A 27382-nucleotide genomic window follows, 5' to 3' on the forward strand; every position below is an offset into this window, starting at 1 on the left:
CATTTGGCCTTGTTGAACCTCATCCCATTGGCTTCAGCCCAGCTCTCCAGCCTGTCCAGATCCCTCTGTATGGCCTCGCTACCCCCAGGCAGATCCACGCTTCCAGCCAACTTGGTGTCATCCGCAAACTTACTGAGAGTGCATTCAGTGCCCTCATCCAGGTCATCAATAAAGATATTGAAGAGGACAGGCCCCAGCACCGAGCCCTGGGGAACACCACTCATGACCGGTTGCCAGCTGGATTTAGTTCCATTCACCACCACTCTCTGAGCCTGGCCTTCCAGCCACTCCTATTGAAGTTAATTGCAAAACTCCTGTTTACACTATTCACAGTCACCATTTCTGCTCTGAATTCTGGGGTGGTATCAACGTGTGTCCCTCAGGCTGCAACAGGTTGTTTTGAAATTGATTTCTGAGCATTGGATCATTACTGGTTAGCTGGTCTGGTAAGGGACTGTGCATATGTTTATACTCAGGGTACCAGCTTTCAGAAGAGGAAGAAGAACTGCAACAGCAAAGTGAACCACGCCTTTGGTCAGCAAAAACATATCACAGACTTGTTGAAATACAGTGACATTATGATGAAATTAGAAGTGGAAATAAATCAAATTTTCATAAGGGTATGAAGCTGAAATTAAGAAATATTTTCCTGAAATAGTTGAAGTCTGTAACGATAATGAGCAAAACGTTTCTGAGAGGAAACTGAGGAAGAGGAAAATGAGGGAAAGAGAATCTTCTACCAGCCCTCATGACCTCAGAAGATAAGTATCAAGTTGCATAAACAAGAACTTACATTTCAAAATATGCGCTTTGAAATACTGCATATCTCATTCTGGTAACTCTTCTACAGCTGCATGCGGTTACAGATGTGTTATTATTTATTACAATTTTTAAAATCTTATGAAAAACATTTACCTGTTATCAGAACCTCTCAATTTTTTTCCTCTTGACTCAATTTTTTGGATGCCTACTAGCCTTTTCATCTCAGCTGTTAGGAATCTCAGCCTTCTGGACAATGGAAGTTTCTTCCTGGACTGAACTGACATGGATGCTCAACAACCACAACAGCACAGCCGGAACTCCATGCATGATGGGACCCTGTAACGGGACGCTGTCCCCACAGCCATCGACCCCTCAGTTTTCCCTGGGTGTGTTGGTGCTCCTGGCTCTGCTCATGGTGCTGCTGGCTCTGGTCACGATCCTCGGAAATGTCCTGGTGATCCTGGCTTTCATCTTGGACAGAAATCTCAGGCATCGGAGTAACTATTTCTTTCTCAACCTTGCCATTTCTGACTTTGCAGTGGGTAAGTTGCAGTGGGAAGCATGCAACGTTTGCTTTCCAATACTCTCAAGGGGAGCAGGGTGTCTTCTGTAGGTGGGTGGTTTCTTCTTGGAGAAATATTTCCCAGCACTGGGGAAGGGTAAGTGATGATGAAAACTGCATTGTTTCAGCAGCCTATTGTGTCTCAAAATACGTCATAATGAGATACATAATGTATCATTTTTCATATAAATACTTGTAATGTTCCTTATTTACAGAAATATCATAGGGAATGGGTCTGAGCTGCTTTTGGCAGGGATAGAGTTGATCTATGTAAATAGATGTTTAATGTTGTTTTAGTTTAAAAAAAAAAAAAAAAAAAAAAAAAAAGCCCAAGCACTACTATATGTGAAGCAATAGGGAATAATAATAAATGGGAGTTGCCTGTAATGAGTCAACTGAAGACTAAATAATCAAACCACACATCATATACATTATCTGGGACATCTTGCATATGTTGTTGATATATTCTATTTCAGTATACTGTAGCATAATAATCAGATAATTACTTAAGGTTTGCAACTAAATAGTGATTAATAATATTTTTAAATATTTTGCTGAATGTTGGACTATCTAGAGTCTTAAGAAATTTCTTAAAAATGTGTTTGTATCAATAAACAAAAACAGCAAATCAAGGTATTTTCAAGATGCTTATTATATATCTATATAGGTAGGAACACAGTTTATTGTGAAACTTAGGGGAAAAAATGTATAGTTAAAAAGCTAGTGTAATGTGCAATTGAGGACTGATGTATTGAAATTATCTGAACTGTTAAATGGCCCTGGCAATAAATGTATATGTAAATGAATGGTTATGGATACAAGTGGCTCTTGCATGAAGTCTGTATTCTGACTTGTCATATCACAACAAAATCTGAGGCTGTTTTTGTTCTGTATAATGTTTGGAATCCTTCCCATGTAAAGATGATGACTTCTTCCAGCTTCTAACTGTCTTATTGTGCTGCAGAGCTCTTGTTGCCTGCTGTACAGGTGTACCTCAAGGATCCTTGAGGCACCCTGTTATCACCTGTTGGTCTCACACTCAAACAGCACTAGGCTTTGTACGGAAACTTCAGCGGTCTTATCACCTGGATAGGTGCTGCTGAGTCATAACACCTCATTGTAGCTGAACCAAACTGCAGGGCTAAGGGAGTCCTGCAAAAGTCAGCTTGAGCCTATCATGTCCTTTGCTGGGATTCCTGCCTCTGTGGCTCTCAATTCCTCTTCTGCCAGGCAGAAGATCCTGAGCCTTTCTCCCTGAGCCCTTGTCAATGGCAGCGCTGCGAGATGGGGCTGCTTATGGGTGACAAGAGGAAAAAACAGTAGTGACTATAAAACCAGTCAATGGTGTCCTGTTGTCCTGCTCAACAGTCTTGCACCACACTGAACAAGTACTGGCATCTAGCTGAGAAGTATGAAATAGCCTCTGCCAAGGAAAAAAGTATGGTTTACCTGGCACTATCTGATTTCCACACATTTGCTTGATGAACTTGTCTAGTTTTCCAGTCTGAATTTGATGAAAAGCTTTGCATACTTAAGCATCAAACTGATCTGTAGTTCAGTTCTGTAGCTACACAATTTAGAGTTGGGATATGCCTAGATCATCTTAAATTTCTAACTGCTAAAAGAATGTATTTTTGTTCTTGCAGAGTCCTTTCTTTTTTTCCTCTAACATATACAATCTGTCTTTTGATCTTCAACAACTTCTGCTTCATATCTTTGCTTATGGCCCTATAACTAGCATATGGAGATCTCTTGATTCGCAGTATAGAGGGAGAACAAGAGGAATTGAGAGTTCCTATTTACCTAAAAATCTTACAAAAATCTCTTTGGTACCTTTTACAGCAGTGTAGTGTATTAAGAACTAAATCTAAAATGATCTAAATATCTTAAAACAGGAATGTCACTGGTGCCTGGAATGTGGTGAAGTGTTCATTGGTTGCATGAGAACGCAGGGCCTTCCACCTGGTAATTTCAGTCAGCATCACTTTTTTTTTTGTCAGACACCATGGAAATGTTTCTGTGCTTGCATAGCACTGACTGGGGTACTGTCTGATATGCAATTTGTTTATTTCCATAGGTGTCTTCTGCATGCCGCTATACATCCCTTATGCCCTGACAGGGACCTGGCACCTGGGAAAAGGCCTATGCAAGCTCTGGCTGCTAATGGACTACCTTGTGTGTTCAGCTTCAGTGTTTAACATTGTCCTTATCAGCTATGACCGTTTCCTGTCAGTTACAAAAGCGGTAAGAACATTTCTCATTTTCTTTATGTATTTTGAGATTTTTGTAAAACTCAGTATTTGCAAATACCCCAGAAATTAAGCCAGCCTTTATTGTTGCACTGTTACTGTACTGGAGAAAATCTGATGCTTCAGTATATTGTAATAGGTGAGAAACTATGGCAGAAAGGTCACCCTGGATATCCTTTTTCCTCGCCTCTGGAAATTTTCCCAAGTATGCAAAGTTTGCAAAGACTTCATAGAGATTAGGAAGGCATAAGCAACTAAATCGTCTGAAGATTTTTTTTTTGGTCAGATACACTTCACTGAACTACACTGGAAAAAAAGAGTTTTTCTACATGTTTCCTGGCTATAGGTGCTGTGGCATTGGGATTTAGAGAAAAGATAAAGTCTTTCTCATAATTTTAGTATTTCCCTCCTTTTGCATGACTAGAAATTATTTTGTTACTCTACAGAGGATGTGGGAGTGTGGAGGACCTGGAAATCCAGAAATCTGGATTGAGTCAAGTGCGGGCAGAATCACCTCCCTCGACCTGCCAGTCATGCTTCTCTTGGTGCAATGCTTGGCCTTCTGGGCTGCAATCACACACTGTTGGTTCATGTTGAATCTTTCATCAACTGACACCCCCAAATGCTTCTCCTCAAGGCTGCTCTCAAGCCATTATCACTCTCTACAACTCTCTGACAGGAGACTGGTGTGATAGGGGTCAGCATCTTCTCATAGGTAACAGTGATAGAACTAGAGATGATGGCCTTAAGTTGTGCCAGGGGCAGTTCAGGTTTGATATTGGAAAAAATTGCCTACCTGAAAGTGCGGTGAGGCAGTGGTACAGGCTGTCCAGGGAGGTGGTGGATTCACAGTCACTGGAGATGGTCAAAAACTGTATGGATGTGGCACTAAGGGACACGGTTTAGTGGGGATGGTGGGGATGGGCTGATGGTTGGACTAGATGGTTTCAGTGGCCTTTTCTAACCCTAATGATTTCATGATTTTTTTGGAGAGGGGGATATGGAGAGAGACACAGGATGGACTGACTGGAGAACAGATGATGATCTGTGTTACCACCAAAAGAGACTGACATATGCTGCCAACCAGCAGCTGTATGGAAATAAATCCTTCTAAGTAAAAAGAAGGGAACAAAATGTACAGAGGGGAGAGGTGTTCCTTGAGTACTATCATTCCTCTTCAGAAGATATCTACTAAAAATTAATTTTCATCATTTTTGAGCTCTTGGTATTGTGTTCAGATGGAAGACAACCAATATCCTTAGCTTTTGATGAGTCTGTTAGCTAGAGTGACATGAGCTGTGCATAAGATCAGTTGGTTCTTGTTTGGGAAGTGCTGATACAGCTTTGTATCTCTTCTTTGGTGTTCTGGTTTTAGGGTTGGTTGGTATTTGTTGTTTGTTTTTCTTTTAAGAAAAAAATATGAAAATCCCTGCATTTAACAAATTGCAGTATTGAAATATATTAATGAAGTTGCAGAGTTCAGAATGTGAAAAAAGTAAATTATAAAGTCTTCTGCAACTCAGCCAGACCCCATGATCTTAAGCACTGTTGATGCTCTTTGCATATATAATCATCTTCTGTTTTTCTCCTCTGGGGAATTAGAATGGAGTGAGTCCAAGAATGTGTAACCTTTTGTTCAAAAGAGGTGATGCTTCCTCATCAGCTCAGGATCCACCTCTGCTGCTGACATGTGGTCAGATCCAGTCATTTCACTCAATTTTTGTGTCATTACGCTGAGCTTCCTGTTATCTGCCTACTAAACTGGGATGCCTGTGATCTTGCAGAGGGCTGCAAATTTGCTACTGCGGATGAAATGAATTGGAGCTGTACTCTGAACTGGTGCTTTAGGGTGTAAGGAAGTCTGAAATATCAGGCACAGAGGTTTAAAACTGAGATTCTGAAATAATGCCTGTAAAAATGTGCCATCACTCTGCTACTCACTGATAAAATTGGGACAATGATGCTCCTCATACCTAATATGAAAATTAATGAAGACAACATTCATGAATACTTTTATGACGTGCAGGTGCTATAGAAAGTTGATGAGGAAGATAGTTCTGAATCTCAGTAAAGCCTGGTATGACAAATGTCTAACAGTATGTCTTATATACAGTTGTCCAGCTTCTCATTGGCTGATAATCTTGAGAGTCGAAAGATTGAGTTCCAAGAGCAAGAATGCTTGTCTGAAATGTTACAAGGATAGGTTTAATGTTGATAGTTCTTAACTTTGAATGCTACAATTTTAACTCCTAACATTTAAGAGGAAATAATTATATTGTCTGGTATTTGCAGTTTCTCATAGCAACCTGTCTAATACAGAAAAGTTGTGCTTTTGCCTGCTTTCACTATCCTACGAGCATGAGAATTTGATGAATCATAAAGTGATTCCTCATTTCTACCCTGCTGTGATCATGATGAAACGAAGCCATGCTCTTTTACACTGAGGGCAGTAGCTAGGGCATCATAACTTCTATACATCTCCAATCCTGATGTATTAAAATAAATTGCGGAACTGCAATATTTGATGAGCAAGCTTAATCGCATTTTTTGGGGCCTTGGAAAAGAGAGGTTGCTCTAAGCATCAAGGAAGGAATCTGAAGAACAAATACTGTATTTGGCTTGATTACTTTTTTTTTTTTCAATATTATTTTGTGCCAACAAGTTACCTTAATAAGTGACAAGTCATTTTCTCACAGGTATCTTACAGAGCCCAGCAGGGAATGATGTCCAACCCTGTCGTCAAGATGGTGGCCATCTGGATTCTTGCCTTCCTGCTCTACTCTCCGGCAGTTCTCCTTTGGGAGTACGTGTCTGGCTGCAGCGTGGTAGAGGAAGGGCATTGCTATGCCGAGTTCTTCAACAACTGGTACTTCCTCCTGTGTGCATCCACCCTGGAGTTCTTTGTGCCCCTGATCTCTGTCACCTACTTCAACGTGAGCATCTTCCACAACATCCAGAGACGCCAGCGGCGCGGCAGCGTTCAATACTGTGAGTCTCCAGGGAGCAGCAGTGTGTCCTGGAGGTTTTGCTTTTTGCTGAAGCGAGGATCCTCTTTGTCAGAAACGGAGGACAGTGTTTCATCAGTAATGAGGCTATCAAGACCATCACTGGCATCGAACTGTACATCTCCAACAACAACGAGTCCTGTGGCTGTCAAAAGGGACTTCTCTGCATCTTTCCGTTCAAACTCTCAGTCAAGACTGCAAAGAGACAAGAAGATTGCAAAGTCACTTGCTGTAATTGTGTGTGTCTTTGCCATTTGCTGGGCCCCATATACTTTACTAATGATTATTCGTGGAGCCTGCCAAGGAAAATGTGTCCATCCAATTCTGTATGAAATTACCTTTTGGCTTTTGTGGATCAATTCCTCTCTGAACCCATTTCTTTACCCACTTTGTCATATGAGATTTCAAATGGCTTTTATGAAAATACTATGTCCCCAAAAGTTGGCAGCATTGAGATCAAATGATACACGTTCTGTTTAGAGCATTAAAGTAAAAGAGTCAGAAATAACATTTGTCTCTCACTGCCTTTTTTCACATTTCTTCAATAGAAATAAACCTTTGTTTGGTAATGGCATTAGTTAGGAATAGGCAGAGGCATGTATTTGTTCTTATTTTGCTGATTTTCAGATTTTTTTTTGTTTATGCTGGTTCATTCAAGAGTAAACACCATCTGGAATGAAATTAACAACAAAGTTTTACTGGATGCTCTTCTTGACTTATGGCCTTGAAGTGCTTCTTTTTGGTATTATGGAAGAACTCTTCTGTAGATATCTCTGTATGTGTTCACAAAGGGGATGCACCTCTTTTTGTATGTGCTGAGTTAAAATTTTATGCACAATTTGTAGACCTCTAGCTATCAGAGGAGAAACACGTGCTACAGTTTTGAAATGTCCTGTAAAACCCACACAGGAACAGTAACATTTCCTTTTAAAAAGTGTTATGAAGGCAACATAGTGCTCATTATGATTACAATGATGGGCATTATTTAATTGTACCGACTGCCTAATCCAACATCTTTCTCCTTTTAATTATAATGCGGTCCCTTCTTGGTGCTGTAGGACACAATGCATGTGCATTAGTAACTGAGTCATTTGTAGAAAACAGATGTTTCCATGGTAATGAAATTTTGAGACTGTTTATCAAAATAATCACAGGCATAAACAGTTGTTCTCTTTACCAGCACTAGCTTTTCTCCTGGTAGTGGCTGCCTCTTTGGTCCTGCTTAAATCATCTTCAGTGCCAGATTTGTGCACTCTTTGATTACTAAGAAGGTAGGCCAAGCTTTGGCACGTGATCACATTCCTGTTGAATGAGCAGAGCAAGCAGTACAAAGTTCATGCTGCATTTGAGTTTTTTGGCTGTCTTGTGTAAGAACAGACAATACTCTCCTGTGTGTAAAGCTTTGCAAGTGCAAAGATATTCCATCTAAATGGCTGGAAGAAATTCAAGGTGGCAGAGTGATGTTTAAACTAAATCATTTCTTTGTGCCATATCACAACCTTTGCTGTGATATTTTGTGTATTTTGTCTGCCACTGAACAAGCATCAAGCTGGGTTTTCTCTATAACTGAGCAGAGGCCATATTCACTTCTTGAGAAAGAGGTTCTCTGAAGTCTGTCTGAAAGCTGATAGACAGGTGTCTTAAATAGCTATTAATAAAATGGGAGTGAATATGCAGTGCTAAAAAGACTGAGTAATGCAATGGAGCCTGATTATAATCCATTCCAGGTGTCAGATTTTCTTACCTTTTGTTGAATGTTGCAAGTTTTCCTCAGGGTTTTCATGGATGGATGAGTGTTATTATTTGTATTTTTTTCCCCTCTATTTTAATGTAAATATGCACATTATAGAATTCATAGAATGGCTTGGGTTGGAAGGGACGTCAAGGATCATCAGCTTCCAGCCCTCCTGCCACAGGCAGAGAGAGCCACCTATCTCCAGAGCTGGTATTAGACCAGGCTGCCCAGGGCCCCATAAAACATGGCCTTGAACATCTCCGGGTATGGAGAGACCACAGCCTCTCAGGGCAGCCTGTTCCAGCACCTTGCCACTCTTTCTATAAGGAACTTCCTTCTGACATCTAATCTAAAGCTTTCCACTTTTGAGCTTAAAACCATTCTCCCTTGTCCTATCACTGTCTACCCTTGTAAAAAGTTGATTCTACTCCTTTTTATAATCCCCTTACAAATATTGGAAAGCTGCAATGAAGTCTCCTTGCAGCCTTCTCTAGGCTGAACAAGCCCAGTTTCCTCAGCCTGCCTTCATAGGGGAGGTGCTCCAGCCCTCTAATAATTTCTGTGGCCCTCTCCAACAGCTCCTTATCTTTCCTGTACTGGGGGCCCTGGACCTGGATGCAGCACACTCATGAGGTGGGGCCTCATGAGGGCAGAGTAGAGAGGGTCACCTATACCTTTGTATGTAGAAAGTACAGACATAGAAATCTAACAGAGAATAATGCAGAGAATAACAAAGATTTAAGTAGTTTCCTTTTGGAATAAATATCAAATTTGAAATGGGCTATAGAAATGTTGCTGAACCAGAGGATCCCTTTGTGAGCACAGCCCAAGTGAATACAAACAGCTTAATGGTAACAAAGAAGTTAATGGTTTTGAGGAGCTAAAATCCCATTCTGTTTAGAGGCCTGAAGCTGAAGATCTCTCTTGCCAGTTTTTGTACTGGCAGATGATAGCATTTCACAGCTTATTTTTGCTTCCTTGCCTTACATAAGTAGTATTATGCATTATAAGCCTGGCTGCAAGGAGATAAATTGCGAGAGGTCATTGATTCAGCACAGCTGCTTTCACTGTTGTGACTTAAGGTGCTGGCACAGATTTTTGTGGGGTTTACTTTTCTGTAAGTCTTGAAAAAAAAAAACAAAAACAAAATGAAACCCACCTGCGTGTACATGCTTGAACAATTTATAGAATAGCTAGTCTACTAAATGGACATCTGCTCAACAGAGAAGCTGTAGACATGCCCAAATTGGGAAAGACTTGAATTACCTGCTTTCAGTAAAACAAATAAATAAATAAAATAAAAAAAATCTGTGTAAGAAAATCTTTTGCATTTTATAACTAAATGGGTTGATTACTATGGAAACATAGCCTACTCAATTATCAACGAGATAAAATGGTAAAAACTTTGCAGCACTGATAAAGAAGAGTTTTTTCAGGGAGCAGAGCGTGCAGTAATTTTGAAACCACGCAGAGAACTGAAATCACTAGAGATCAGTGTTTCTGATATACAGTGTTCACTCAGCTCCTATACATTTGCAGAGTTTGCTGTGTGTTTCTAAGTGCTCTACTGCTCCCACATTAAGCCAAACACTGCTGCTGTTCTCAGCATTAAAGCTGTCTTAGTCCAAGTCTCATCCTAAGTCTTCCTCTCTCCAAAAGACACTTTTCAGGCTTCTGCTAGTATGCTTGTTCAGTATTTGTTTTTGGGCATGCCTTTCATGCACTGACAAAAAGGTACTTTCTTTGCCAAGTTTGCTTTTCTGAGCAAAGTTTTGCTATCCAGTTATCTGTTTCATCATTTAATGGCATTGCATTTTTTTCTGTCTACGGAGATGTTTGGTAGCGATTGTAGACAGCGACGGTAGGCCAATGATTCTGTGAGGTCCAACTCCACCCACAACAGCATTTTTCTGAATTTGCCCTCTGAAATCCTAAAAATCAAATAAAACATACATGTTGGAAGGAATGGTGTTATCTGTTTATTTATTTGTTTGTTTATTTCTTAGAAAACTCTTTAATGATTCTCCTGCCTGTGTCCTCTATGCTAGGCTGTAGTTTTACTTCACATGGAAAAAGGAAGGAGAGCCCACGTAGATTTTTTTCCCTCATCCCTGTGAAGAGCTATGATAAAACTTTAAAATTTAATTTGCTTTCTTCTCTAATTTTTGGAACAACTGACTATTCTCCCTTTATCTGCAAATCCATTATAGAACCATGTTGCTCAGGCATGATCTACCCTTAATGACAATACTCAGTCAAGTTTTCCTTCTTCAAATGATGAGAAGTACCATTCATGGGGACATGCCATGTTATTTTTCCAGTGACCCTGTGGCATCTTTTGAAGATGGGTGAAACCTGTGCATTTCTTTGATGATTAGAAACCTTCATGGAACTCTAAGACCTTTCAAAAAGGGTGGGAAGTAGCCTTGAAGGATGGTAGCTGGTTCTCTCAGTCCTCTTAAGTCCATTGGGTTCCATGGATTCTTATGGGTCAAGTCCTCCCAAGTAAAACCTGACTTAATCCTTCTATTTGTCAGATTTCCTCCTTGAACTTGCTCACTAAGCACAGGGGTGGGAAAGATGCAGTTAGTACAGACTGAGGCAAAGAAGGCAATGATAACCTCAGCCTTAGTCACATCTGCCATCACTAGATCATCAGCCCCATTCAGCAATGAGCCCACATTTTTCTTGTTCAGCTTTTTACTACTAACATAGAGGTGGAGACTCTTGGTGTAAGCTCCTTGTGTCGTCTTTGATGTCCTTTACAAGCATCAACTCCAGGTAAGCTTTAGTTTCTCTAATATCATGCTTACATGGTCAAGCAGGATTTTAAGTTCCTTCACTGTCTCCTGGTGGCTTTGTGAATGTTCAGGCAGGTTTAGATCCTCCTGTGCAATTCCCAAGCTGTGCATGCACTTGAGGCAAGTGTCCATTTGCTGTATTTTGTCATTCCCGAGGTGCATTCTACTCCTGTTGCACTACACCTTTTGCTTTAATTCTCTATATAATATTTATTTATTTTTTTCCCAAGACACGATCAGAGCACTGCACCAAAGTATCTTAGTGCTTCCTTTCCATCTTTTGTGCCCTACTTCTTGCTAAGCATCTAGCACTACAACCACAGCCTAAAAACTTGTTCAGAGCATGCTGCAGCACTATGGGGCTGGTGACCCAGAGACATGAGTCACAGCCACAGCCTGCTGACTTCTGTGTCACTCTTACCAAAATAGGTGAAATTACCATGAAGAATGACTATGCCTTCTAAGGCTTCCAAAGGACTAAGGGCAGCGGGCTCTCTCCTGGAATCTTATGAAGTGAAAGATTACATGGACCATGCTCACAAGGACCTGCAAAGGCCAGGTGTTTGGCTTGCTATGCCCACGGTTTCTTGCTTCGAGTGAATTCAAAAGGTAACACTTCTGTAGCGTACACATTAATTTTGGATGCTCTGTAATCCTCGGCTTAAAAAAATGCATATCTCTGTTCTTAACTATGTAGTATAGGAGTGCTATAGCAACAAGAATAATGATGCTTACTTTTTACAGTAAGAGAAATAGAACTGTGATTATAGAAATTCTGTTGACCACTGGGGAAGTGAAAAGAGTTCTGTTTTTAGCTTTAGCAGAATTCAGTGTAAAATCTGCTTGCATAATGCTAATATGCAAACTGCCTGACTTTGAAAAGAGTTTTCAGACCAGTTTTTCTGACCTCAAATGATAAGGATCAGCCTTCAGGAAAGAGACAAATTGTCTTGCAGTGTGCATTTACTTATTAGGTGTCTTTTTTACGGATTTTTTTTTTTCAGGTGCATTCAGACAAACACTGACGATTCCAGTTTTTGAAATTTTGTAATCTGTTATTTTGATACAGTGGAGTTTTTTGGTTTTTTGGTGTCTCAGTCTTTAGCCTATCCTCTTGATAAGCTTTTCTCAACCTTCAGGATAAATCTGATATTTGCAAGTTTCTTTCCAAGTTTCTTCTGCTGAAATTCCGTGCATGATGGGACCCTGTAACGGGACGCTGTCCCCACAGCCATCGACCCCTCAGTTTTCCCTGGGTGTGTTGGTGCTCCTGGCTCTGCTCATGGTGCTGCTGGCTCTGGTCACGATCCTCGGAAATGTCCTGGTGATCCTGGCTTTCATCTTGGACAGAAATCTCAGGCATCGGAGTAACTATTTCTTTCTCAACCTTGCCATTTCTGACTTTGCAGTGGGTAAGTTGCAGTGGGAAGCATGCAACGTTTGCTTTCCAATACTCTCAAGGGGAGCAGGGTGTCTTCTGTAGGTGGGTGGTTTCTTCTTGGAGAAATATTTCCCAGCTGTGTGGCATGAGGAAAGGTAAGTGATGATGAAAACTGCATTGTTTCAGCAGCCTATTGCGTCTCAAAATACATCTAATGAGATACATAATGCATTCTTTTTTATAGCAAATGCTTTTAATGTCTCTTCAAAAAAAGAGGAGTATCTACTGTACATGAATACTGATTGACTGAAAGAGGAGCTATGCTACAGTTTCTGATTTACTTTTGCTCCTTGTGTAAAACTATTAATTACCTGCCATCACAACATCTTCATATTTATCAGAGCAACTGCTTTCTTACACAGCTATCTCTGGTACATCAAAGTAAATGAATTACTTCTTAATGCGGTATTAAATGGCCTGTGAGTGTATTACGCTACAAGAAATGCAACAATCTGCTGGCATCTTCCATCTGTTTTCCTTCTTAGCCCCCTTGTCCCACAGTGTCCATGCACCAGTCCCTGAACTGCAGTGGATTCAGTCCTAGTGAGTGACACTGGGAAAGAGGCAGCGGCCATGAATGCTTTGTGCAGTGCTCCTGCAGGGATCAGACCATTAAAACTGAGGAGAAGACTGAACTAAACCCAGTGGTAGGTCTTCCAGCAAACAGAAAAAGTCAGGTTTTTAAGTAAGATCTGAGGTACTGAATAATTTTTAGAAGGTTGTTGGTGTTTTACTGAGTCTGCCTGGCTCTTTCAATGTAGTATCTTCAGCACAGAGCTCTAAATTGTTAAAACTTTGTCTTAGGAGTAAACGAAGTGATTCTATCTTGAGAAGCATGATAAATCTTCTGGCATCATCTTGACTTGAGGCTAGCAAGGAGGCATTTCTGCACGTAATTTCTTTCCCTTTGAGACTGTCAAAGAGACCAGTACTCACCGGCTCCTGAAGAGGGAAATAACACTCAGCAACATACTCCACTTCTGGCAATACCACCGCAAAAAGTACTGTTCTTTTGCAGTGCTGAGTAGTGAAATGTATGAAGCTAGCCATTACGGTGTTTCTTCACTTATGCCATTTATTAAAAGTGGACCTTAATTCCAAGGCCCTCCCCATGGGGCAGAAACGAGAGGAATCGAAGCCTTTGTTTTCCTACTTCAGGCAGAAAAATTGCTGGAGCTATCATTTCATTGCACACATCTTCAAATTTGTTTCTGTTTGTATCTTGCAATTTAGTCAAGAGATTTAAATACCTCCCATCCTCACCTGCTCTTTTTTGTGGCTGGCGCCTTGAGGAGTCTCAAGTCAGCTGTCAGAAAATGGTTGTCAGTATTTTGCTGGCCCATAGACCGTCTAAATCCAGGACTTCATCTCTGGGATCAGTCAGAAAAGATTTTTTTTTTTTTTTTTAAAGCTGCTGTAGTCAAGTCAAGATGATTTTTAAATTTCTTAGAAGTACGGAATCTTTTCAGGCAACATAACTAATGTTGTTTGCATCCTCCAATTAGCAAAATTGAAAATGGTTTCAAATATAAACTCTTAAAGCCTGATTCTTTAATCTATATTGATATCTTCAGGAAAAAAAAAAACAATCATTTTTGACATGGTGTCAAACATAGTTTGATCCACTGAAATTGATGAGTGCAGTAGCTGTCATCAACAATTTTGAAAAATGAGGGTTTTTTGCAAAATTGATACTGCTTATATTTGATATGTTTGTTAAGACAAGCCATTAGCACATCATCCTGAACATGTTCAGTAAATTCTAAGATCTTGACAGACATATTAAAAAAGAAAAACCTGTAGAGTTGAAAATAGATCATGAGGCTGGTATGGCTTTGTATTTATCTCTGTTGGATCAGCTTTTTCAGGAATGTAGACAAATAGAATTAGATATTGCACTATAATTTTGAAAGAATATTAGTGGTAAAATGCAGCGTCTGATGCACGGACTCAGATGTGAATGATCCAAATAATTCATTACAAGTTCTCACATCACTTATATACCTTCAGAAGTTTTCTTTTTCTAGCTTTCCCATCCACCCCTACAACTTTCCCATCCACCTTTACATGTCAGCAGAGCATTCTACAAAACACTCTTCAACCATTCATGCAGGCACTTATCCAATCAGAGCCGTGGGACGTTCTCTCTTCTTCTAGAGGTGTCCTTGGTTCTCATGCTGTTTATCTTGCTCCACAGCTTCTGCTCTGAACAGTTTTTCTTGTGTTCCCACAGTACAATAAATAAGTGGCTGGCTTAAAAATAAAACGTGAAAATGATTTAGGATCATAATATCATAGAAATGTTTAGATTGGAAAAGACTTTCAGGATCAAGTCTGTCTGTCATCTTGACCTACTATGTCCCTCCACCAAACTCCATGTCCCTTACTGCCATGACCACATCTCTTAAGGATCTCCATCTCAAGGGATGGGAATATCACCACTTCCCTGGGCAGCCCATTCCAATGCTTGATCTCCCTCTCTGAGAACAAATTCTTCTTAATGTCTCATCTAAACCTCTCTTGTCTAAACATGAGGCTGTTTTCTTGAGTCCTATCACTTGTCTCCTGAGAAAAGACACTCCACTTGCTGCAGCATCCTTCCTGGTAGATGTAGTGAGCAATGAGCTCTCTTTCCACTGATGGAGCTCAGTGTAGACTATGGATCAGATGGATCATTCCCCCAACAGACTGTTGCTCCTGATTATTTTCTGTATTAACCCCTTCTTGACATAGTGTCATGTTTCCAAGTACTTCAGTAGAAAGACTTCTGGACAAAAGGTAAACGTAGTAAAACAAAAAATATTTTTGTAGTTAATCTTAACTGGAGAAGTGTTGGGACTTAAAACACCCCTTAAAAATGGAATAGATTTTCACATCTCTACTGTGCCTGCTCTATCATTAGTAAACGTTTCCAGACACTATGCAGACTCTCCAGTGTACTGTCTCTAGTACACAAGTGCTAATCTTATATTAACAAGCTATGTTGGCAATGTTTGTAGATGTATTTTGACGGAAAACTCAAAGAGATGAAAGATAAGATACAGAACAACAAGGTTACATTTTGGAGCATAATGACAGTGCATACAAGATGCAGCACTGATTATATATCTTTACAGACTGTAAAGTTGGTTAGGTTGCAGTTTTCTTCTTCAGCAGATCCTTTGTTGCTGATGTGCTTCAATTTTATCCCTAACAATCAGCATATAATAAGATCTGAATCTTTTCATTAGATTTCATGGTAATGTAAGAATTTCTTTATATAACTTATGTATTCACCTTAATAGTAGGCTTTTTTTTTTTTTTTTTTTTTTAACACTAAATACCAGAATATTGTTTCTACTTCAAGGAGTGTTGTTTGCAATCTGTAACAACTTCATGGTGTCTCTGTGGTTGCTTTCTGTAGGTGCATTTTGCATCCCTCTCTACATCCCCTATGCCCTGACAGGGATCTGGCACTTTGGAAGAGGCATCTGTAAGCTCTGGCTCCTTATGGACTATCTCATGTGTTCAGCTTCAGTATTTAACATTGTTATAATTAGTTATGACCGTTTCCTCTCAGTTACTAAAGCTGTAAGTACCCTATTTATAGCCTCTCTGAGTTTTGTGGCAAGATGGTGGGATTTGGCAGGGCTGTATCTTGATACTAGTATTGTGCATGTTGCCATATTGGTGAATATAGGACTTGAATTAATCAAGATAATAGCCTTCAGAACATATGTTGGCATGTGGAGGTAGTTGCAGCCCATCTTCCAGCCCATAGCTGGAAAATATGTCTTTTCTCACAAGTTCTGCTGCAAGTTGTTGTGCTATTGTGCTGCTGATTTAAGCAGTGTAGGGTAAGGCTGGAAGCTGGGAAAAAAAGGGACCACAGGAGAAGGAAATCTGAAATAAATCAGTGTGGGAGGGAAAAGCTAGGGCAGGGAAGTAAAGGATGCTGGGGATTACGTCTAGGCCATTAGGACAGTTGTCTCCTAATGATGCTGGAGAGCACTGGGAGCAAGAGCAACTAAGGCAGAGAGTTTGACTCAGGGCAGACTGCAGAGACTGCTTGGGGATATGAGACAAAACCTCCTCAGTGCCTGAAGCAGAATAGATGCACTCTGTGTCTTTGGTTTCTGCAGTGCACCCAATGCACCTTATATGTGCTTCATATCTTTGTTCATGCTAAGGATGGAGGTCAGCAGTTCTCACTACTCACTCTGCTTGCTGAAATGGCAGAGAAATGTGGCGCTGAGCTAGGGGTCTCAGCTCTTTGCTGACCTGTGAAAATGCCAATATAATGCCATACCATAAAATTTCAGTTTTATTTTTGTTTATTATAGTTACTTCAACTTATTATATTTGACTTTATTATTTTTTAAATTTTTCTGTAACTTCATGTTGTTTTAATTAAAAAAATCTGGAAAATCAAACTCAAAACATTTTTTCTATAAGAAAAAATTACACTGGAAATGTAAAAGCATTCATACAGCATAATGTGCTTGAAAAGTGCTGCAAAGACCAGTGCAGTTGTCAGGGAATGGGAATCCTTCTCTGAGCAACTATAAGATGCTAATTATTCAGCCAATTCGGGCTGCAGATGTCTCAAACAAGGCATACCAAATTGCAAAGTACTTCTAACACAGATGGAAGATTGTGTTTTCTTGTCTGAACCAGGACCCTAATACTTTTTACTGATACGTAGATACCCCAATGTTATGTCAACATCAATAAATTAAGCTTGCCTGAGAGAGGTTCATGTGATCACTGAAGCTGCAACTCCAAGTTAGCAAATGCTATGCAAAGCTCCTCTTGGTCTACTTCTCTTTGTTTTTTTGCCTCTACATGTACAACATGTTTCTTTTTTTTTCCCCTCACAGGTATCTTACAGAGCCCAGCAGGGAATGATGTCCAACCCTGTTGTCAAGATGGTGGCCATCTGGATTCTTGCCTTCCTGCTCTACTCTCCGGCAGTTCTCCTTTGGGAGCACGTGTCTGGCTGCAGCGTGGTAGAGGAAGGGCATTGCTATGCCGAGTTCTTCAACAACTGGTACTTCCTCCTGTGTGCATCCACCCTGGAGTTCTTTGTGCCCCTGATCTCTGTTACCTACTTCAACGTGAGCATCTTCCACAACATCCAGAGACGCCAGCGGCGCGGCAGCGTTCAATACTGTGAGTCTCCAGGGAGCAGCAGTGTGTCCTGGAGGTTTTGTTTTTTGCTGAAGCGAGGATCCTCTTTGTCAGAAATGGAGGACAGTGCTTCTTCCTCCATGAAAACAAAGAAAGAGTCTTTGGTAACTGAAAGCTCATCTCCATCCAGAGCCAACTCTGTGACCCCAGAAAATGATTTTTCTGTTTGTGCAAGGGCCAGGTCAAAACTGCATCATGACAAGAAGATTGCAAAGTCACTTGCTGTAATTGTGTGTGTCTTTGCCATTTGCTGGGCCCCATATACTTTACTAATGATTATTCGTGGAGCCTGCCAAGGAAAATGTGTCCATCCAATTCTATATCAAATTACCTTTTGGCTTTTGTGGATCAATTCCTCTCTGAACCCATTCCTCTACCCTCTCTGTCATGATAAATTTCGAATGGCTTTTATGAAAATATTATGTCCCAAAAAGTTTGCAATATTGAGATCAGGCTCTTGTTAGAAGGTGAAAAAAAAAAAAAAAAAAAAGGCTGAATTTCAGCTATATCTGTAGAGAATGACTGTTGCAAAGGTTTGGAATTCGTTTATTCTGGAAGAGTAATCCAAAGATAAGGCTTTGGTGAAATATGTTCTTCAGAGAAATGTGTATGCCCAAAGTTTGTTCAGCAATTCAAATTGGCCAGGAAAAGAAAATTACCTCTGCCTGTCTTTCCTTAGTAACTGTTGACATTATCTTCATTCTGGTTGAGAAAGATACTATCTCCAATTGCAACATTGCTAATATTTGTGTTCATAGGTGGTATTAAGAATAAATAAATAAATAGCTATATGAGAAATGTTTGTTATTTTCCATAAGGATCAGTAGTATTCAAAAGTTAATATGTTCTCCATTTCATTTGTTTTGAACAGTTTTTACTGCATTCAGAATCAATTTACCAACTTAGCATAAAGTATCCAATTACTTTATGAATTTGTTGTCAAGCATGTAGCAGGATTGCTTTCTCTCATTAATGATCAGACATCAGGGGAATATAGAGACTACTTTTAATGTGAACATATTCTCTGAGAAAAGGCATTAGACTACATACCTGTTCAGGTGAAGCAGTTAAGAATTTAGAAGTGTAAAGCACTTATGCACTTCTCCGGATTTTCTTCAATAAATAAGACTTTTTTACAACTATGGTTTTGAGAGATCATGCAAGATTACTATTTCCTGTTCAAAAGCATTGTAGAATGAAGGCAAGATGTATAATGGCCTGTCTATGATGGAAGAGAAGATAAGGGGAGTGAATCTGTGATAAGGTATTAATCACTGAATACACTATATGAACTGAAAGTAACAATGTAAAGAATGCATGAAATAATACATAGCAGCTTTTATTTATTTTCAACTAAAATGGAATATGGAAGTCTCAATTTTTCTATTTTCTAAGTTTTTACAGGCTAAAAAACAAATCTGACACAAATCCAGTCAGATTTGTGAAGAAGTGTTGCCAAGGACTCAGGTGTGGAGCTCTGGTGAAGGAGGGTCATTCTTGTGCCTGTAGGTGGAAAGAGAAACGGTTAATGTCAGGAGAAAGATGGCCACGGACAAAGTTGTTATTTCACTATCAAGTTGTTAATACAGAATTTTATTACAAGTACAGCAAGAAGACATTCTTATGTTGACATTGTTTCTGGGCAGACCAGGTGGCTACGTAGACCAATCTGTTCTTGTTCTGCTGTCACACACAGCTTGGGAAGGGGAAAGTTCTTTCCTTCTACAGTCTTTGACCTATTGCCATTTCTTCTTTTTCACTTTTCCCTTTTTCCTTTCTTTCTGTGAAATTTCTTTTTGGACTAACATAGGCTAAAATGCAAACTTAAGAAGCCCACAGTGTAATTGAGAGGTTTACAAAAGAATATTGGCTTAGTGGATAGCGATAGGACAAGGGGGAATGGTTTTAAACTGAGACAGGGGAGGTTTAGGTTAGATATTAGGAGGAAGTTTTTCACACAGAGGGTGGTGACGCACTGTACAGGTTGCCCAAGGAGGCTGTGGATGCCCCATCCCTGGAGGCATTCAAGGCCAGGCTGGATGTGGCTCTGGGCAGCCTGGTCTGGTGGTTGGTGACCCTACGCATAGCAGGGGGTTGAAACTGGATGATCTTTGGGGTCCTTTTCAACCAGGCTATTCTGTGATTCTATGATTCTATGACTTTCTGCCTCTTCTCTAGCACTTGTTCTTTTATGAGATGTACCCTTATTATACGGTACCTGAATAGCACTGGGCATTATCAAGTCTTGGCCAGTGAGGTAGGCCAGTAGTTACTGCGTGTTGTGGTTTAACCCCAGTGGGCAGCTCAGTACCACACAGCTACTTGCTCCCTATCCCAGTAGGATAGGGGAAAGAATTACTAAGGTAAAAGTTCAAGAACTCATGATTTGAAATAAAAACAGTTCAGTAGGTAAAGTGGCATACATGTTCAGTCACTCGAAGGAAAGTTGGGTTCATCATGTCTAATAGTTTCTTGGGAAGACAAGCACCATCTTTTGAATGTCCCCTACCTCTTCTTTCTTTACCCCAGATTTTACTGCTGAGTATGACAGCATATAATACAGGGATATCCCTTTGGCCATTTTGTCAGCTGTCCTTACTGTGTCCCCTCCCAACTCCCTGTCCACCCCAGCTCCCATGCTGGCAGGGCAATGGGAGAACCTGAAATTTCCTGGATTCTGTACAAGCACTGCTTTGCTACCACTGAAAAAATTAGTGCACTGGTGTGTTATCACCCTTATTTTCATAAAAAATCTAGAATGCAGCATCATATGAACCTCTACAAAGAAAATTTATTCTATGCCAGAAAATAACATGACACTGCTATAAATCAATATATTCCAAGTAGATCAGAACACAAAAGTACCCACTACACCCATCTCTTCTCTTTAAGTCTTTTTATCCCACAGAGTTTTTATCCCACAGAGTTTTTGTAATCCTTTTAAAATGCAGATAGCAAATTCAGTAATGTTGAATATGTGCAAACAAATCCTTCTGTGTCATCCTTAAGTGTGAATGGTTCCTTAATGCTGAATAAGACATGTTTCTGGTAGAGTTAGCAGTAGGGACTTAACATCTCATTTCTGGTTACCTTGCCATGTGTAGATAAGGACACACCTTTTTATATCTATGAGATGTTGTTTTGTTCTGCCATTTTGTTCTGCCATTCCCCCTTTTTGCTCTTTTCTTTGACTTGCATCTAGTACTTGGAGGGTCTCTGCCACAGTTGGTTGTGCAGGTCAGAACTAGGGTTGAATGCTAGTATCAGCAAGGAGTTGATTTTATGCAAGCCTGAGCCTTCTTGAGATTTCTAAATCCTGATGAACTGAGTCAAATTTAGTTAATAGAAAGTACTGAACACAAGCCTCACTCCTCTGAGAAGCGGCAAAGCACCCAGCTCTGCCTCTATTTGGGCTTGCTTGTCCTGTTAGGATTTGCCAACATAATTATTCTGTACAGGCAGTGCTTCTTAATGCAAATTTTGCTTTAGGGTGCAGTGTTAAATAAAGAGTCAGTGTTTCAGGTGAGGCACATGAGATCTGTGGTTACTAAAAAGATTACTTGCAAACTCCCATCATTGCAAGAAGCTGTACCAAATGCATTATCAGGATACTGATTGCAAATTGGCTTCAAAAACTGCTTATCTCATACACGTATACACCAGATGATCTGTTAGAGCCCCAAAACAACAATAAAGCTGCAGGATGGATATGCCTCAGTAGCTATTGTTTCATTGGTGATAATCTAGTGGTCTGTGCAGTTTTACTGCTTGGTTGGTACATTCCCTGAACAAAGGGTAACAGGATGGCCATTCTATTTCTGCATGGAAGCAACAACTGAAGAGGTCAGGAGCTTCAGGATGTTGGGAGAAATGGACCTTAAAGGCAAAGGTGACAGCAGATTGTGAAAGTGCATATGTTCTTCAAAGAAAGAGCCTAAAGCAATAATGAACTTGGAAGAGTAAAATTAACTTTAAAAATTCCGAACTGAAATGTCTCCTTGGAAAAAAATAGTGTTTGAAGAATTTTTTTCAAGTAATAGGAAGAAAAAAAGCCAACAAACACAGCTGAGATCAGCTAAAAAAAGAGAGACATCTTCGTTTTCTCAAGAAGCTCTTTTTATCACTGAAGACCATTCAGCCAATATGAAGTATTCTTTAACAGAAAGAACCAAGCAGTATGCTGTATACTCTTATTTCAGAGTCCCTGTGTGAGGAGGGTTTGGGCAGGCTCAATCAGCCAACACCTCCAGACAAATGTGGTAGTGAGGGTGTAGGTCCTGCAAGGCATGTACCTTGGTAGTAAGTCTACTGGTTAGAGGGAAATGTGATTACTACATTTAACATAAATTTCACTTCTCCCTTGGATTGACGGCACCATACAGGACTTTCTATCTCAGTGTTATTTGGTAAGTGAGGGACAAAACCACTTCCTTTCTTTCTTACGCAGTAAACAAATGCTGTTTCAAAATACAAGAGTAAGGCTCTACTTTGAAGTACATAATTTTATTGAGAATTTCCAATAAAATATATGACAAAAAGGGTTTTATAAACAAAACACAAATGTGCATCTAAGTATGAAAGTTGGAGTTGGGTAAAAGACAGTGCTTTTTATAGGGAGAATCTATCTGAATTCTAGAAGCGTGGCTTTTTAAGCTTTATTACTAAACAGCGTTGTAATCTTTCATAAAAATCTTCTTTGGCCAAAAGAACTGGTGACAGGAGGGAACATCCCACTGAGTGAATGTGAGCAAATGATGTCCTGGAGCACCAGTAGACTGGAATTGGGGCCCTGGTGTGAGTGACATCAGAGCTTGTAGGCTGCTCTCAGCTGTCTTGCAAATTTTTTTGAGGTTTTGGGTGGGTTTCTGAGATTGACCTTGGACCCAGCTCATCTTCTCACATTTACTTTATGGTCTCCCCCAGTTCAAGAGCCCGACATGTCTTTTTATTTGTGTTACCAGTTTGGCATTGCATGACGCATACTTCTATCCTACTACTTTATTGTTATATTGCTCTTCCCTTAGCACTAGAAAGGCAAGCGTCTTTCTAGTAACATCCTTCAACACCATTTTTTTAATTTGCAAACTCAACACATTTCTTGTTCTCTCATTCTTGGCTTCCCATTTTGCCTCAGATACTTCATATTCCCTCATATTTCTGTACCGACTATAGGTTTGCCATGGCATATATGTCTGTGTGCCTTGTTCAACTGTTCCCCAAGCATATTGGCACAGCTGTTTCACTAAAATTACCACAGATTCATCCAATTGCTGTTCTCACTTGCATTACCATCTTCTTTCTCATTTCCTACACTGTGAAGGTACATTTCTCTTTAGGAGATCTACACAGAAATTGAATATCCCCTGGGCTGTTAAAATGTTAGCAGTCTAACACAACCATAAATACCCTCCCTTATCTTGTAAGTATTTCAGTGGTTGTTGCTTACCTGCTATTAGGCTGCTGTAATTTTTAGGTAAAACTGTGTTCTTGCGTAATATTTGTTTAAGATAAAATGCTAAGAAAACAAAGCGAACAAATGAACAAAACCAAAAATCTTAGGACCAGAAATTAAGGAATTTTAAGCAAAAGCCCATAAGAAATCCATGCAAACTAGAAAAAAACACTTCCTCGTTGCTCTGTTTTTATACCTTTGTTCCTTTGGTTTACAGACATTGTTTTAACAGCAGCATTAATGAAATAAGTGAGAAATATCTTTCTTAGTATAAGCATGAAGTGTTAAAAAGTAGTGTTGCTGGATTTGTGTGTGGCAGAACTGGAATAGCATCAAAAAATGAGAGAAATTGAAGATGAATTCAATTTTTTACTCTGTTTAAGAGACTGCTTTCTTGAACAAAAGGGAAATTAAAATAGCAGACTGTCTCCTTCCTTACATCAACAAATCTAGATATTGCCCTCCTAAGACTTCTCCTCCCAGCTCATTTTTGTTAAGATCTAGCTGTTATTCCTCAGGCTGGACCAAAATTTCTTGCTTGTAAATGTTTGCACAGTGCTCTGATCTTCACTCGTGTGCATACTCTCTCACTTACTTGCTCTCCTTGCCCAACAACTCTGTCCAGAGGTTTTATCTTGAGTATGCTTTCTTTTTGTCTTTTTTCTTTTTCTGGTGGGAATTTTCTCTTATCACACTCTCTTTAAAATAGAACATCTGTTAGACCTATCAGTTGCAACAAAACTCAATGCAACCAACAGTGACTCTTCACTATAATGCTTTGTCTTGAGTTGTGGAAAATTTTTAAATTAGCTGTCCCCATTCCTTCATCTTCCCTAAGATAGTTCGTGGTTGCCTCCTTCATACTGTTGTCTCTTGGCTCACTCTGCCATCCAGAGAGGCCTAGACAAGCTTGAGAATGGGCACCAGAGAAATTCAGGAGGTTCAACAAAGCCAAGTGCAACGTCTTGCACTTGGGTCATGGCAACTCCCACTATCATAGAATCATAGAATCATAGAATCACAGAATCACAGAATCATAGAATCATAGAATCATAGAATCATAGAATCACAAGATCATCTAGTCAACTGTCTCCTCACCATTGCCACCACTAGCATTAAACCATATCATGCAGCACATCATCCAGACGCCTCTTGAACACTGCCAGGGACGGCGACTCCACAACCTCTCTGGGCAGGCCATTCCAGTACCTGACCACTCTGTGAGAGAAAAAGTTCTTCCTTATGTCTAAGTATGTCTATCAGTACAAGCTGGGGGACATAAGCACAGCCCTGCAGGAAAGGACATGGTGGTACTGGTGGATGGCAAGTTAGATGGTGGATGGCCAGCAATGTGCCCTCACAGCCAAGAAAGCCAACCATATGCTGGGCTGCATCAAAAGAAGTGTGGTCAGCAGAGTGAGGGAGGTGATCATGCCTCTCTGCTCTGTGCTGGTGAGGCCTGTTGGAGCATGTCCAGAGGAGGGCCACAAAAATGATGCAAGGGATGGAACACCTCACCCATGAGGACAGGCTGAGAGAGCTGGGGCTGTTCAGCTTGGGGAAGAGAAGGCTCTGGGGGGACCTGAGAGTGACATTTCAGTATTTAAAAGGAGACTATAAGAAGGAAGGGAACAGTCTCTTTAACAGGGTCTGTTGTGATAAGACAAGGGGAAATGGTTTCAAACTGCAAGAGAAGAGATTTTGTTTGGATATAAGGAAAAAGTTTTTTATAATAGGGGTGGTGAGGCGCATGAACACACTGCCCAGAGAGATGGTGGATGCTCTGTCCCTGGAGACGCTCAAGATCAGGCTGGACGGGGCTCTGAGCAGCCTGATGTAGCTGTAGGTGTCCCTGTTCATTGCAGGGGAGTTGGACTAGATGACTTTTAATGATCCATTCCAACTCAAAATGTTCTACCCAGGTGCGACTGTGTCAGTGACACAACCACTCCCTGAAGATCATTCCTTTATTTCTCACTCCCACTAAAGAGGGTAGTCATGCTTCTATGTGGGTGTCTCGCAAAATAGAAAGTCATCTTTCCTTAACCACCTACATTTCTGATGAAATGAGAATCTCCTCCAGAGTGCGGTTTAGAGAATGCCTTAACCTCTTCTGACAGCAGTTCAGAGAGCCCGTTCATCCCTGGTGTGACTGCAAGGGCAGGCACTGCGGATGCATCTGCTGATTTTCCTTACAAGAGATTCTCACCAGAGCTTTATATTGGCATTTTCCTCTCACTGTTCCAACCTGTATGTACCTGCAGATGTCACTAGCGCTACATGATATTGTTAAACCTTGCAAATGCACCAGTTTTTCTAAAGGTGCCATTTGTATGTACAGTGCTGCATGATTTGACACCAGCACCTGTCTGCTAAAAAAGCCACCAGATCTGTTATATTACTTCTAATATTTACTTTGCAGCAGAAAAGATTAGTGGAAGGGCTTATTACCTTGACAAAGAAAAGTTTAGTCATACAGATAATCTTCAGTCATTGCAGAACTTCTTCCTAAGTTGCTGTCCTGTGCTCTACATTTAAAACAGAGCCTTCAATCACCTGTGGAAAAGCATATCAAGCTGAGAACAGGACCTCAATATTGGTTCACTGAAAAAAATTCCATCCTCTGATATAAATCTTTTTCTTTTGAATGCTTTCAGCTATTCTAATTGTGAACTGCTGATAAAAAAGCTGTCCAGCTCTGCTACCCTTCCTGCTGCTGCAGATGCTCCTGGACATATGATTTGCCCCACTGTCACTTTCCGAGGTGTCATGCAGTTCTATGAGATGAGACTAGGGGCTGATCTGGGTGAGAAGCAGCCATTTCTCTTTTTGGTTAGTTAGTTAAGTCAGGATAGAAGGAACATCTTATCTAGCTTACTACACAAACTCATAAGGCTACCTGCTGGTGTAGCAGGAGAAGCAAAGCCACCACCTTTGTCAGCAGTTTGGTCTGAGGTCAAATTAGAGCAACAAGGAAGCTGCAGCTTTGCATGTGAGTAATTGAATATGTTTCTCAGCTATTTTCTACAGGGCAAATCTTCAGCTTGGTGTTTTAGTAGACCTGCAGTGACTTTGGCCAAATTATGCCAAAACAGACCTCTCCCAGTCTGCAGGTGGACATCTTCATGGGGATCTGCTCAACTGGGCTTCTGGGGATGGAGCATCTCCACAGGGGGTTCCGCCACACTTTCTGGAATGCTAACAATCTTAGCAACGTTAGCTCCAGCTCGAGCCCTTTGTCTGGGGGAAACAGTCTGTATCTGTTAAAATTAGTGGAGTTCCCTGCTGAGGCATTTCCATTTAACTGATTCTGCTCCTTCTGACAACTGACTCTGCATACAGTCAGTCCTCAAGTATGTACAAAGACAATATGTCTGTGCAAATGCCTGTGTTACAGTACGTGAGGCAAATTAATTTCTGGAATAATGCCATGGGAGTTAAGTGACCACTATGGCCTTTGAAGTTTAACTGTTTACATTATTTGTCTTATGTTTCAGAAACAGACTGTGATGTGTATAGACCAATCAGTTTTCAGCTTGTTCTGCTTTAGGTCAACTCACTGCCTGGTTTTCTTGTGACAGGCACAATGTTCCTATTCTGCTCTCTGTAAGTGGTTTGTATAATATCATATGGACCTGTTAATTTTTTCATTAATGTGTCAGATTTCCTCTGCTGTGTTCTACTTGAGCCAGTGCTTCTTTCTTTTTACCAGGTCTGCAGCCTAGAGCCTAAGCCCTGCCTCTGTCTAGGTTGTTTCTTGAGCAGCCACTGGGTTGGCACTGTTGGGAGGACACATCAGTGCAGGAAGGATGAGCAGGAGGATAAGATTAAATTCATTTGAGCTTTTAAGCCTTAAAAGAGACAGCTCAACTCCATTTGGAAGCCAGTGGGGAAAGCAAATTCCCAAGATGTTAAACTTCCCAAAACACGTGATGAGGAGCTGAGGAGCTGCTTTGTTTTCCAAAACAGTGCATAAAAATATGACCAATCTGGGTAGAGCAATGATCTTACAGGTGAAATTAAGATTTCTCCTGCTCTCTTGCTGAGCAGGGCAGGGCTTATTAGGGAAAATTTGTGTCTAATTTGATTGGGCTCTCAGGCTGAAACTTTGGGGGTTTTACTGATATTTCTGTTAATGGGACTTCAGGCTTTCAGTTGCACTGGCTGCTGGGAGAAGAATGGCACCAACACCACAGCTTCTTCTGA

At 40.4% G+C, this 27382-nt stretch overlaps 2 protein-coding genes across 2 annotated transcripts; both read left to right on the forward strand.

Annotated features, from left to right (window-relative positions):
• Positions 1 to 205: 205 nt before the first annotated feature.
• On the forward strand, positions 206 to 10244 carry LOC128091323 (histamine H3 receptor-like). Its single transcript, XM_052704397.1, has 3 exons — positions 206 to 1304; positions 3402 to 3568; positions 6270 to 10244. Exons 1-3 carry the CDS (start codon positions 1016 to 1018, stop codon positions 7056 to 7058), a joined length of 1245 nt encoding a protein of 414 aa, XP_052560357.1. The 5' UTR covers positions 206 to 1015; the 3' UTR covers positions 7059 to 10244.
• Positions 10245 to 12300: 2056 nt separating this feature from the next.
• LOC128091324 (histamine H3 receptor-like) lies at positions 12301 to 18188 on the forward strand. The gene is made up of 3 exons (XM_052704398.1): positions 12301 to 12526; positions 15959 to 16125; positions 17415 to 18188. The coding sequence occupies exons 1-3, from the start codon at positions 12310 to 12312 to the stop codon at positions 18186 to 18188; spliced, it is 1158 nt and encodes a 385-aa protein (XP_052560358.1). The 5' UTR covers positions 12301 to 12309.
• Positions 18189 to 27382: the final 9194 nt, after the last annotated feature.

The sequence above is a fragment of the Tympanuchus pallidicinctus genome, unplaced genomic scaffold (genome assembly GCF_026119805.1).
Source record: "Tympanuchus pallidicinctus isolate F22 unplaced genomic scaffold, pur_lepc_1.0 scaffold5, whole genome shotgun sequence".
Taxonomy (NCBI): Eukaryota; Metazoa; Chordata; class Aves; order Galliformes; family Phasianidae; genus Tympanuchus; species Tympanuchus pallidicinctus.